General features: G+C 33.2%; 2 protein-coding genes across 2 annotated transcripts; both read left to right on the forward strand.

The window, feature by feature from the left end:
- Positions 1-849: 849 nt before the first annotated feature.
- SecS (Sec synthetase) lies at positions 850-2,637 on the forward strand. Its single transcript, XM_065498327.1, has 5 exons — positions 850-969; positions 1,026-1,155; positions 1,334-2,029; positions 2,093-2,410; positions 2,470-2,637. The coding sequence occupies exons 1-5, from the start codon at positions 856-858 to the stop codon at positions 2,628-2,630; spliced, it is 1,419 nt and encodes a 472-aa protein (XP_065354399.1). The 5' UTR covers positions 850-855; the 3' UTR covers positions 2,631-2,637.
- Positions 2,638-3,147: 510 nt separating this feature from the next.
- spartin lies at positions 3,148-13,223 on the forward strand. Its single transcript, XM_065506809.1, has 4 exons — positions 3,148-3,297; positions 6,902-7,486; positions 11,745-12,613; positions 12,682-13,223. Exons 2-4 carry the CDS (start codon positions 6,911-6,913, stop codon positions 12,938-12,940), a joined length of 1,704 nt encoding a protein of 567 aa, XP_065362881.1. The 5' UTR covers positions 3,148-3,297; positions 6,902-6,910; the 3' UTR covers positions 12,941-13,223.
- Positions 13,224-13,516: the final 293 nt, after the last annotated feature.

Below are 13,516 nucleotides of genomic sequence, written 5' to 3' on the forward strand. Positions count from 1 at the left end.
TTTGGACAGCACAACGCACAGTGGTATGAGACCTGATCCCGTCGGTATCAAAAATTATAAATGTTTTTTACATTTAAAATATTTCGCGTAAAGTTAGCTTTTCAAAAAGTACAAATTCATTTTCAGCCTGTTAGAAATTTTTTAGATAACTTAAAAAGAATAAAAGTACTTTTTTCCCCAAAAAATTGCGAAAAATCGCCTTTTTTAATTTTTTTAAATTCAAATGAATATAACTTTGGACTCAGCCATGATTTTTAAACACTTCTTTCTTTATTTGATATATATATCTATTGTTAATCCTATAAAAGAAAAATGTCGAGGAGATTCTAAATGTGCAATTGTAACACAAACGAAGAAATAGGATCATTTTAAAAATTGAACATACCCGAGGTGTCCTACTCTGGGAACCCCTGGTCCCGCTCCTGGTGGGCTCATGAGGTCCAAATTCGAAACTTAAATTCGACTACACTACCTCTTTGCGCATGGGAAATTTCATTCAAATCGGCGTAAGGGTTTAGAAGTTACAGATTTATTTCCATATTTTTTTATTCTCATACCACTGTGCAACGTCTTCGGGTCAGCTAGTTATTAAAATAAAAATCCCTCTTATTACAGTTAGAAACCAAATCACTGTGATTTGTTTAAAATTAACAGAATTTAGCAATTCACAATAGTTTCACATACAGCACAATAACAAAGTCGGAAAAATATTTATTAACGCCGTTGATATTCAAATACCGGCGCTGTTAAAATAAAAGTAAACAAATCCCAGCTGTTTGTTTTATTTATTTTTTTGTCTCCCTAATTAGTAAATAAATATTTTTGTTTTGTTTAGCTACAATTATTTATTTTACCATGAATTTTTCAAATCTTAAAATAAGCGAAAAACTGGTGCCTTCAAATTACTTAAAACTGGCCGTGGAGTCACAAAAGTCCAAAGAAGTTAAGCTTAAGGAACTCTTAGAAAAAGTATGTTACAAAATCCAAAATTTACATGGAAAGAATAAAAATAAATTTTTTTTAAGCGTTCACTACCAGAAGACGGTTGGAGCGATGATCTCATAGAATATACAGTGCAACAGTTGGCATGCTTAGATAGTAATAATTTTCCACATAAAGCTGGTCTAGGAGAAAGAGAGGCGCGTATTGTTAGCAGTAAGTTTAAAAATATTTATAGGAGGTGTTAAGGAGTGAGATCAGTCAAACTATCTAACAAAATATTTTTACTAATTTTATGTTTCCTTGAAAAACTCTCAAAATAATTTAAGTACAGAGATTCGTAAAATAAACTATTTTGTTTATAAAACATTCATAAAGAAAATATCTCTTGCAGACTTAGTTGCACGACGTCATTATAATTTTGGCCATGGTATAGGCAGATCCGGAGATTTATTAGAGGCTCAACCCAAGGCTGTCGGTTCCTCAATATTGTCACAATTAACCAATGCCATGCTTTTAGACCTTATGCGAGCTATCGGCATTAAAAGTTGTGATAGTTGTTTCCTAGTACCCTTGGCCACCGGCATGACATTAACGCTATGTTTTCTCAGCCTACGAAAGCAAAGACCACAAGCGAAATACATTTTATGGTCGCGCATAGATCAGAAATCTTGTTTTAAAAGTATGACAACAGCCGGATTTATACCGATTATTATAAACCCCATAAGGAAAGCGGAAAAGGAAGGTCTTTTTACTGATTTAGAAGAATTTTCTAAGAAATTGGAAACTCTAAGGGCAGAAGAAATATTGTGTATAATGTCTACTACTAGTTGTTTTGCACCACGAAACATGGATGAAATTTATGAGCTGGCGCAAATGGCAGAAAAATACAATGTGCCTCATGTTATTAATAATGCTTATGGCTTGCAATCCCAATATATTTGCGCCCAAATACAAAGGGCTTTTGGTGGAGGACGTGTTGATCTGTTTGTACAAAGTACAGATAAAAACTTAATGGTACCGGTAGGTGGTGCCCTAGTGGCTGGTTGTAATAAAGAAATTGTACACAATGTGGCTAAAACTTATGCAGGTAATTATTTGTATTTCTCTTTACAAATTCAACATTAATTTATTATTAAATAATATTTTCTAGGTCGAGCTTCTAGTTCACAAAGCTTAGATGTTTTTATGACGCTGTTGTCCTTGGGTAAAAATGGTTATTTAGCACTTAGCCAAGAACGTAGAAAAGCATATGACGAATTAAAATCGGGACTTTCAATATTTGCAAATAGCAACAACTTCACTTTTAAACATTCCAAATCTAATCCCATATCTATGGCTGTATTTTTCGATCCCCAATCAATAGATCAGCCTACCAAATTAGGCTCCATGTTGTATACACGAGGCATTTCTGGTACCAGGGTAGTAGCTAGAGATTCTACTAAAACAATAGATGGCTATGAATTTAAAAGTAAGTTTTTGTTATATGTATATTTATTAAAATTTTATTTAACTTTGGCATTTTAACAGATTGGGGTACTCATGAAGACCGTAATGGACCGGCTTATTTAACAGCTGCTGCCACTTTGGGCTTAACATTATCGGAAATTGAAGTTTTCCTTAAGAAACTTAATGAATGTTGGAAGGATTTACAAAGTCAAAAGGTTAAAAATAATAAAATTCAAGAATAGTAAACAATTTTATGTGTCAACGGTCATGCAGGGGTTATAACTGTCCAAATGTATAATTGCTGAAGGTGTTCCGCTATTAAAACAACTATTATAAAGACAATTCATTTTTGTTCTCAATAAATCCTATAATAAACCGATATTTGGACGTTAGCTGTATTTCTGTACATATGTATTTATTAAAGTTAATGCACAATCACAACCATTTAAATATTGTATATTTACATTGTAACGGTTTTTACTTAAACAGTGTTGTATTTTTTGAGGTATTAATCCAACAGCTGCCAAGAATCTTTTGACATATGAAATCAAAATAAACAAATAAACCAAATGACTTGTTTTCAATAGAGAGTGAGAACTTTTGCTATACAAACAGAGAGTTATAATAAAAACAACGAGATAATCATTATTATTAAATAAATAAAAAGCAACTAAACAGCATAAACGATAAGCGCATTTCAGTTATATTTTATTGTTTTAAATATAAAACAGATTAAATTTCAATAAAGTTAAATTAAAACAGAACTAAACGCACGCAGTTTATTAAAGTGTTATACACACCGCAAAATTTTACATTATTGTATTGTGCAAAAGACAAAACAAATTCCAATTGCAAAATTGTAGTAAATTGCTGATTTTTTTGTTTGTGTAAGCAATACTAAGGAAAGGGGTTAGTAAGTAAGACAACTGGACTTTAAAGTACAAATGTGTATATTATAAGACTAATTTAAAATGACAAGTCACCTATTAGTAAAAATTATAATAATATAAGCTGAAAAAATAAATCTGCATAACGTGCACCATGTAAACAACAAGTGTGTGAGTCATTTTAGGAAGATTTTAAAGAAACAGCCGGAATACAGCATCTTGCGTTTTTGTTGTTCTTCTCGTAAAGCAAAAAAAAAGAGCAAATATTTCATCACTTTAGTGTGATACACGTCATAAATGAAAAATTGTTGTTAAACCATTTGTTAACGGCGCTACTTTTTAATTGTGGTATGCTAAGTTTTGCCTACAATTTGTGACATAGTTTTTGTGGGTTTTTAACAATAAAAACTTAACTTAATGTTATTAAGTTTCGGTTAAGGGTGGAAATTTCCCCCAAAACCGAAATGTTGAGAACGATCCTAACTTAAAAATTTAAGTAAAATAAATTTTGTCCATTCAATTCGAATTCAACTATTTACAAGTATGTAATATTGAAAGAAATTCGTGTATATTCAAATCAGTTTTAATTTTCATTCGAACACGCACAAACCTTCCTGGATTTGAGAGAGAACACTTACGCCATGTGAGTCCATTTTAGGTCTTTTCCGATGGCGTCAGGCGTATATTTCAGACGTAAAACGAGCATCCAACTGTCTTAAGTATTATCGAATATCTGGATATATCAGTATTTTTACTGATATCACTGCTGCCGTTAATGGAATAGCGAGTGTCTTTATGACATCTAGGTTAAGCGTAGAATGCTGGGTATCTCTAAATGTGATAGCAAGATACTCTACGACACCGCTTATACCGCTCACCTGGAAACAGTGATAATCAGGGTAACTGTATAACCGATGAATTGGACAGACATTGTGCGATAAAGGGCAAAGAGGCGATTGACCATTTGCTGATATTCCACTTGCAAAATTAAAGAGCGATTATCGAAAATAAACAGTTTGGGATTGCACAGAGCCGATGGACCAATGAATCAACTTGGATTTTGAGAGGTCGATCTGATATGATGCTGACAGTACGAATTTACTAATTGGATTTTGTCACGAACAGAAACGGCCAGGGCAGTGCATAATTGGAAAACATGCTAAGAGATTGTGCCTACGGTTCAACGATTACTGTAGAAGCTGTCGAAGAAAAGTAGAAGACTGTGTCCCACTTATTCTGTCAATGCCCTGCCTTGGCCAACACGAGGGAACGTATACACAGTATGAATCTCTAACACATCAATTCCTTCATCAGAGAATCTAATTGGAAACTACGAGTATCGATTGAGAGACCTGCTTTTTATTTCTTGGGTATCACAACTTGATCCGATTTTGAATGGACCCTAACCAATTTCATATTACACGAATGCGACGGGTCTTATATGTCTATCAGACATCCAAACCAATATAGTGTTTCTAAAGGTTAAGACCTGTAATATATCATGAATGTTTATACGACAACCAGTTTGATTGTCGGACATGTCTTAACAAGATTGGATTATACTGGATACTAGGTTACCAAGTAAATCAGATATATTGTGGATACACTTGAATGGTATACACGCTAGGAGATTATATTTCCCATATAATGACTTCTGCAGAAGAGGAGAGACCCATTTACTGTCACTGTTCGTTCCTAGTGGATAGAAGATTTTAGACACTGGGTAGCTTCACTGGATAAAGGATAAATGATCTCTTTAGTGCAACTAAATGGTTTGGTTAAGGACTTACAACAGTCGAATCGATCGTTGTTGCAAAACTGAAGTAAATCCAATCTCTCCTGGGTTACTGTGTCACATTTATTCTAACCTAATATTCTCAAATGTATAACCGATATTTAGATGCAACAACTAAGTCCGAATGTTATTTTCAGGCTTCGAAAGAAATGACCGATAGAGATTAGGTTATAAAGGCAGCCTATAAACCAGCTCACTTGGGTCCATGGATTGTTTTTTAATTTGACATAACCTAAATGATCATAATCCGGTTCCTAAAATCAGCTACATTGCCAAACTTACCCGATGCACTAATAAATGAATCCGTCCTACTCTCCATAGATCAGCATGGTCGCACAGAAAAGCACTAGCCGTTGCCGGAGTCCGAGTCCTCCATGAAGCAGGACAAAAACAGAGTTTGTCTTGATGAAGACGAGGAGGAGACTGTTGAATCTCATAATAGTCTTCTCCTCGTCTTCATCATGTCAACTTATACCAAAGTCATTATGACAGAAAGAGAATAATTGTTAAATTGACTTTCCTATCTATTATAATACAGATCGATACGTAAGTATTTATGAGTCTCAAACAAAAACTATGGTTTCGCATATAAAATAACCTAATAAGCATTTTTGCTTGAATTCAAGTGCAAAACAAGTTGAATTCCAGTCATACATTCAAACTTCAAGTGTTGAAATACAGTTGTATTACACTTTATTTCAATAGCATTCTCCAGTGAAAAGGAAACTTGAATTCAAGTCGAACATTACAGTGTTTAATACACATGAATTCAAATTAAATTTAAAATACTTGAATTTAAATTTATTGGTTGCTTATTGGGAAATAAATTTCTTAATTTTGTTTTGATCCTTAATTACATTTCTATAAAGAACCGGTTAGAGAAATCAAACGATTATATTGATGATAATCTATGTATGTGATAGTGAGAAAAATTTCAATCGATTTCAAATACATACATACAGATCGGTTGAATAAAAAACACAGAAAATTTGCAAGAATTTAAACAAGAAAATTGATAAAAATTAAACGAAGTGTAACGAAATAAAAATAATTTTAAATCAAGTGTGAAAACGATCACGAAAAAATGGTTTAACAAGAAAAAAAAGGCAAACTGATAAAGGAATGAAAAAGCAAAACGAAATTGTTAAACGATCTATTAAATAAATAATAATAATAATAATAGTAATTGTGGAGACAAAGTCAATAAATCTGGTGTTAGTTGATTGGATTTGTATGTTTTTTTTTTTAATTTCCTGAAGTGTCCTCCAAAGTCGACCACTTTTACTTTATAGTTTATCATTTCTCTTGAGATAAATTTTTGGCACAAATTCAATTTAGTCAACATAATGAGTTTTCATTTTATTTGATTATTTTTTGTTTTGTTGGTAAAAGAAAACATGAATGAATTATAGTTGTTCTGAGGAGAAGGGTTTTTACGGCTGCCACAATCATATTAGTTGAATTTTATAATTCTCCAAGTTTAGTTGTGATAAAAAGTTGCGAATTTTTGTTTATTATTTAAAATATTTAAAAATACATTTTAGTTGTTTATGTTGTAATCGGTAGAGAAAACAAAATGAACTTTAATACCAACATAAATAAGGTACATGAGTAATAAATATATTTAATAATTTTTTAAATTAAATTTAAGAAATTAGGGAAAAAAGGGAATGAATAGTTTACAAATAAAACTTACTTCTTAAAAGTAAAGAATATATAAAATGATCCATAAGTTATCTGAGGCTTCTAGAAGATCATTTTTATTTTTACTAATAAAACGATTTATCTGATTTGTATATATTTTAACCTATTTCTTTGTTTGCCCTTCCAGCTGTTAGCCATGACAACAGATGGTGAATTTCTCAGCTCCTATGAGCGCATAAAACAGGCTAACAAATTAACACTCAAGCAAATCGATCTCGCTATCGAATTCGAGGAGCGTGACAAACCTTTAGAGGCCATAGCAGCCTATGAAGAAAGCTTAAGATTTATCGAAACAGTATTTTCCATACCAGTCGGCCTGCCCGACAATACCAATGACATTGAGGCTGAATGGTCAGATGCTTGCGCCATTATACAAAAGTTGAAAGGTGCTAAAACAGAAGTTACTTATCGACTGAAAGTATTAAAGCAGCAACAGGCCGCCGTTGATTGTGAGGCGAGGGAAGCACAAGAAAACGATGATACATTAAGTGAACCGCAAGCTAAAAGGAAATCAACACTATTGGAAAATCCAGCCACCTACTATGATATACAAAATGTGGGCGGTGGTCCACCGAAAACCTATAAACAAATTGCCAAAGGTTTGCGGGAAGTTATAGCCGATAGGGATATACCGGTGTTGTATGACACACTGTTTCAGGCTCAAGTGAAATTGTATAAAATTCAACCGAATGGTGTAGTGCAAACATTGGCGGTGAGTAGTGTTCTATAGTCGAATAATTTAAGTAATTGTTATATTTTTTAATAGTTTTTTAAGCAAACCAAACATCAGCATGGATTTAAATTTAATAAATTTAAACGCAGTAATGAAATAACAGTCAGTTTCAATATTCTAAAACAAATTAATGCTTATTTTAGAATTTGAATGTAGGTAATAGGTTAATCAATTCATTTCATGTAGGAAACAATTAAAACTGATTTTCTAACAATTTAAAGGGTGTACAAAATTTGAGGTTAGGAAATAAATTGGGAAATAAATAAAACCACAAGTTTTATTAATAACAATTAGGGAATTCACACGGTAGTCAGAAAATAATAACACGAAAAAATATGACTGCTGTGAGCAACCCTCATAAGTTAGTGTGCTATTTCAAATTTGAGTCAGCTGAAAAAAGAAAAATTTTTTTTTGTGAAACAAATTTTATGCGAAATTTTTTTTTAAATTTATTTGTGAAAATTTTATTTTTATGAAGACAAATTCGGGTTAAAAAATAATTTTCCCGATTTCGACCCATTGTCTGGCGTTATCCCGAATTATTATGGCGTTTATACGTCGTTGCAAGGGCTCGATGAAGAGTTTTTCCTTTTCGACTTAGATTTACACTGTTTAGTTATGAAAAAACTAAGGACTTTTTTCTTTGAAGCACAACCCAAAATTTTTTAAAACTTTACTTTATAACAATATGACTTGATATCACACCGTGTGAATACCCCAAAAGTAAAGAGAATTATAGGAATTAATAATATCCACCTCCAAAACTTTGGCAGACGTTTGCTCTTTTAACAAAATTTTTGAAACAGATTTTGCATAAACTCTCCTCAATGCAGCTCCGAATTTTATCATTAAGACCATCAAGTTGTTTGTTCTTTAAAATGACCCCAGAGAAAATAGTCAAGCGGTGTTAAATCACAGAAATGAGCCTACCAATTAACATCGCTAAATAGAGAAATAACGCTACCGGAAAATCTAATTTAGTTTAAAAATTCGGTGTTTTTGTTTAGTTTGAATTCCAAAGAGATTCATATTTAAAACTTCCCAATGTACTAAATAAATGTTGACTGCCAATTTACTTTCTAACCTAAAACGTTCCCACGCTTTACCAATTAATACAGATTAGAATTTTTCGATTCTATCAACAGAACGTCAGTTGGTAAAGAAGAATTTCGGTTGAAGTAACCAAACTTTTGTTATCACTTCAAAAATTTTGTGGCCACAACTGTAAAATTCGGTCACGAAGATAGAATCATTCGATTGGCAACAAATTCGGTTGCCAACACGGAATCTGTTTTCTCTGTGTAGTTTCAAAATCCAACTTCTATAGTAGAATTCATGATATATTTATTTTGTAGAATCTATAAAATATTATGCCATTTCCTTTTGTGAAAATTTTTGCCTTTTTCAATTGGATTACAGTTGGTTTGTTAGCGTGGTAGTTCCCTGAGCGCGAAAAGTCAAGTAGAGTCGAAAGGATCCCGTTTTGTCAAGACCACACCACTTGTCAGATGTAGCGTCATTTACATCGTAATGTATGCTAAAATGTCGAAGTTATTAGATCCAACTTGTAGCCGTGAGATATCTCAGTAGGTCATTAAGTCTAGACCTAGATACCTCACTAAGTTTGGTTAATATGTAGTTGGCCAGGAATCTGTGCCTTTTGACACTGGGGGCTGGGCATTCGCAGAGAAGGTGGATAATCGTTTCCTCTTGTTCCCTATCTTTGCAGCTACGACAATGGTCGTAAAGTGCCCCAGTGCCCTATTAATACTACCAGCAACCTTGATATCGTCCCCTTAATAAAACAATAGTGTATAATTGTTTTGCCATTTCGAAATAGAGTTTAAAATTTTTGTGTTAGTAGACATATAGAACAAAAGTAATATTTCAATTGATCTTTGACCCATTTTGTGGAAGTAGAATATTGAATATTATACACTATTGTTTTATTAAGGGGACAATATATCCCTTCTATTACAGGTTATCAGTTCCATAGTTCGTTTTTCGTTAAAAGACTTAACTTGGCCACCCTCATGTATCTAAGTTGCGTAATCTATTCTCAACCTTTGTAAGAAAGTGTCTGAAGATAATAATACTTTTAATAGCCCCCAACGGAATTGCTATTGTAACCGCATTGGAGATATCCAAAGCAGATCCCCTTCTGGCTAACTCTTCTGCCTGTTCATTTCTTTGCGCAGGGACCCAAACTAAAGTAGCCTTGACAGAGAATTCTTACATTGCCTTACTAATGAGAGAAGTGACGCAAAAATTTCCGCCTGGAAAACATTACATTATTCGGAAAACGGTTTGAGATACATATCCCAAGTTTGTCACAAAAAACCGAAGAATAACGCATTATTTGAAAGGGGGAATTCATTATATAACTTCTATATATAACCTGATGTCATATTCGTACACGAAATTACGCCTACACCACTCACTTCTGGAGGCAACTAAGAACACCCCAACAAAAACTGCATATGAAGTAATATAGTCCAAATATTGGTTTACGATCGGAAGCAGTAGGCCCAGAATCCCCGCGTGGTCACATGTTCTCGATCTCCAACATCCAAAGCGAGGCTTAATGCATCTATTAAGCCACGATGCGCTGCAGGCAGATGTGGCCATTTTATGAAGGTCTATTGGAACATGGTGCAGAAGAGTGTTCAGTACCTCTGAAGAACTACACCTTTTTCAATTTAAAATGAGAACTTTTGAATTCAATTCAGAAAATATCAAATGGAATTGAGATTTTTCATTTGATATTCAGAAAATCCCAATTGAAATTGAGATTTTTAATTTCGAATTCGAAAAAGAATAATTAATAATTAGAATTTTCATTTATAATTTGGAAAAGATAAATTGAAAATGAGAATTTTCATTTGAGAACAATTGAGAATTTCAATTTCAAATTCGGAAAGAACCATTGATATTGAGAATTTTCATTTATAATTCGAAAAAGATAAATTGAAAATGAGAATTTTCATTTGAAATTCAGTTGAAAATTAGAAGTTTTATTTGAAATTAGGAAAATGAGATTTTTATTTGATATCAATCAAGGCGTATTAACAAGGTGAGTGCGTCCCGGCAACAAATACAACAATGCAAAAACAACAGGCAATTTGTTTTTGTTAAAATGTACGGTAAATGTTAAAATCAAGGCGAATTAAAATATTACTATGTTATTTACAATAACAAATGTAAACATAAACAAAGTTTGACATATAGTGTACATAAAACCACAGCGAATTAAGAAACAGCTGATTTTATGCACTCACCTTGTTAATACGCCTTGATATCAATTATCTATCAATTGTTTTTTTCAGAATTTCAAATGAAAAGTCTCATTTTAAATTTTTCTTTTCCGAATTTGAAATGAAAATTCTCATTTTAAATTTTTCTTTTCCGAATTTGGAATTAAAATTCTCAATTTCAATTGTTTTTTTTTCCGAATTACTGTTGAAAATGGTGTAGTTCTAAGTGCGCCAGTTATGTCAATGCAAGCTGATCTCTGGACTTTATATAGTTGGTCTACGACATAGTGGTTGTATAGTTATTGGGTTGACAGCCCTTGGCCGAAGACCTTCGGGTCATTCCGGTACGTAGAACCAGCTGTCGTGGGAGTGAACATAGTTTTTCCTAGTTGCAGTCCACCATACAAGACCTCCATAAGTAAAAATTGGACGTACTATATCTGTATACATCCATTTAACTATTTTGGGACAAAGTCCCCATTTTTTACCAAACATCTTACGACAGGAGTAATAGGCCACCGTTGCCCTCTTGACCCTGTGTTGAATATTCAGTTTCATAATAATTTGGAGTGCGGCATAGTATCTAGATATTTCGCATTATTTGAAAGGGAGATTTAGCAGTTTTTCAATCGGGGAAGTCTGAAACCCGGAAGGGGTATTCAATGTCAAATGATTTTTAAAGTTCATAAGCTATCAAATGCAACTTTTTGTCATTATCGCTCCTTTCCATTTCAAATTTGCCTAAACTTCAACATAAGAATGTTGCCCATTTTAGCTGGAGTGTATACATATATTAGACAACATTTATTAAATTGGGAGAAGGTACAGGACAAAATTTTAATAAAGTTAGTTTGTAACAAGGCAATATTTTTTAACAACAGAATACGCCATTACATTAAACATAACAAATTATAATCTTTAAAACTAAGTTATATATTTTCAAACAAACAAATATGTATTTATTAACTTATCCCCACTTCTAGGGCGAAACCGCGATGTCATTGGTTATGTGCACCGTGGGTGACAAATGGAGTTATTTGAATGGCATGTACTTCATACAGTGTTCCATGAAAGGACAGGTTACCGATCAGCCTTCAACCTCACAAGCCGATGACATGATTTGGATTTATCCTCTCGTACCAACTGTAACCTCATGTTATCGCACCGACTATGGAGCATTTATATTTCCCGATTTAGAAGCTGAAGTGCCCGGTTCAGCTTTTGGCATAATCTTAGCCACACCGCCGCAACTCAATGCAGAACAATTTGCAGATTTGCAACAATTCTTTTTAGATCTATTGGAGGCAGTATTAGCGGGACGCATTGAAGAATTGCCACAACCCTTAGCTACAAGGCCCACCCGAGATACTAGTCAACAGGTGTCTAGGCATATTGTTACTGCAGCTGATTTTATTGCCAGAGGTTTGGTTAAGGGAGCGGAAAAAACTGGTGAACTAATGATGAAAAGTACACCCTATATTATATCGAAAATGAAACCGGCTCCGGAAAATCCACCACCAGTCTCGCAGGGCCTGCAAACAACCGTGGAAGTGGCTAAGGGAGTAACAAATGCAGCAGTGGGCGTAACCGGTTGGGTGGCTGGCAAAGTGGGTTCAGCCTCAATGGCTATAGGTAGATTTCTATCGCCCCACATACAACATCATGGCGCCAATCTATTGCAAAAGACCTGTGGCCTCGACCAGCAGGAGGCGAATAGTAAAATGGAAGGCGCCTTGACTTTGGCAGCTGGAGCTGTGGAAGGTTTTAGTACCATAATGGATGGTCTGGATAAATCTGCTGCCATACTAGGCAACAATCTAAGTGAAAATTCCGTTAAAATCATAGAACACAAGTAAGTATTTTGCATACTTTAATATAAATTGAAAATTTTTGTAAATCTAATAAAAATTGTTTTCCTAGATATGGTTCCCCTGCTGGTTTTGTAGCTGCCGATACTTTTGACACCCTGGGCAATGCTTTTATAGTAAGCCGCAATGTCAACTATATGCTGCCCAAAGGCATTGCCAAGAAAATGGTTAAAAATACCGGCATAGCCGTCTTTGATGACTACAAGCAAAACTATAAAGGTGAACAGTATGTGGCTGCTGGTGCTTTATATCCCGACTTGAGATCTCTTAGGGATAAGGCCGAGGAGGCAGGCTATGGCTTAACGGAATAATTAAGACTTTGTTAATATGAATTTAATGCAACCAAATCGAATGTTTTGTCTGGATATTATTAAATAATTACTTAAGTTGGAATTTGTTGTTATTATTTTTATTAAGTTGTTGCTTTTGCTTTAGAATTATCATTTACACATTCATTTAGTTTAATAATGTGTTGTATTAATTATAGTTTATTTATTGAAATAAGTTTTTTCTGTAGATTACATAATGTTCTCATATATTAACTATTCCATTTTGAACAATAAAGTTTTTAATGATTCGTATTTGTCTCGAAAAGTTTAATAAGTATTTTTAATGGTATGATTCAGTATTAAGTGCAAATGGTTTTGCAAAATGCGTAATATTATAGCCCTTCACCAAATTATACTTAAAATTTTTTTTTAAATATTTGAATTTTAATTTTTTTTTTCAAATCGTTTTTTTTAAGTTTTTTTAATTTTTAAAAAAAAGTTTTTTTAAATTTTTTTTTTAATTTTTAAAAAAAAAAAATTTGAAATAAGAATTTATGACAAAAAAATTTGTTTAAAAATCGGGTTAAAATTTTTTTCCCGATTTTGACCCATTGTCGG

This window comes from Calliphora vicina, chromosome 1 (assembly GCF_958450345.1).
Source record: "Calliphora vicina chromosome 1, idCalVici1.1, whole genome shotgun sequence".
Classification (NCBI taxonomy): Eukaryota; Metazoa; Arthropoda; class Insecta; order Diptera; family Calliphoridae; genus Calliphora; species Calliphora vicina.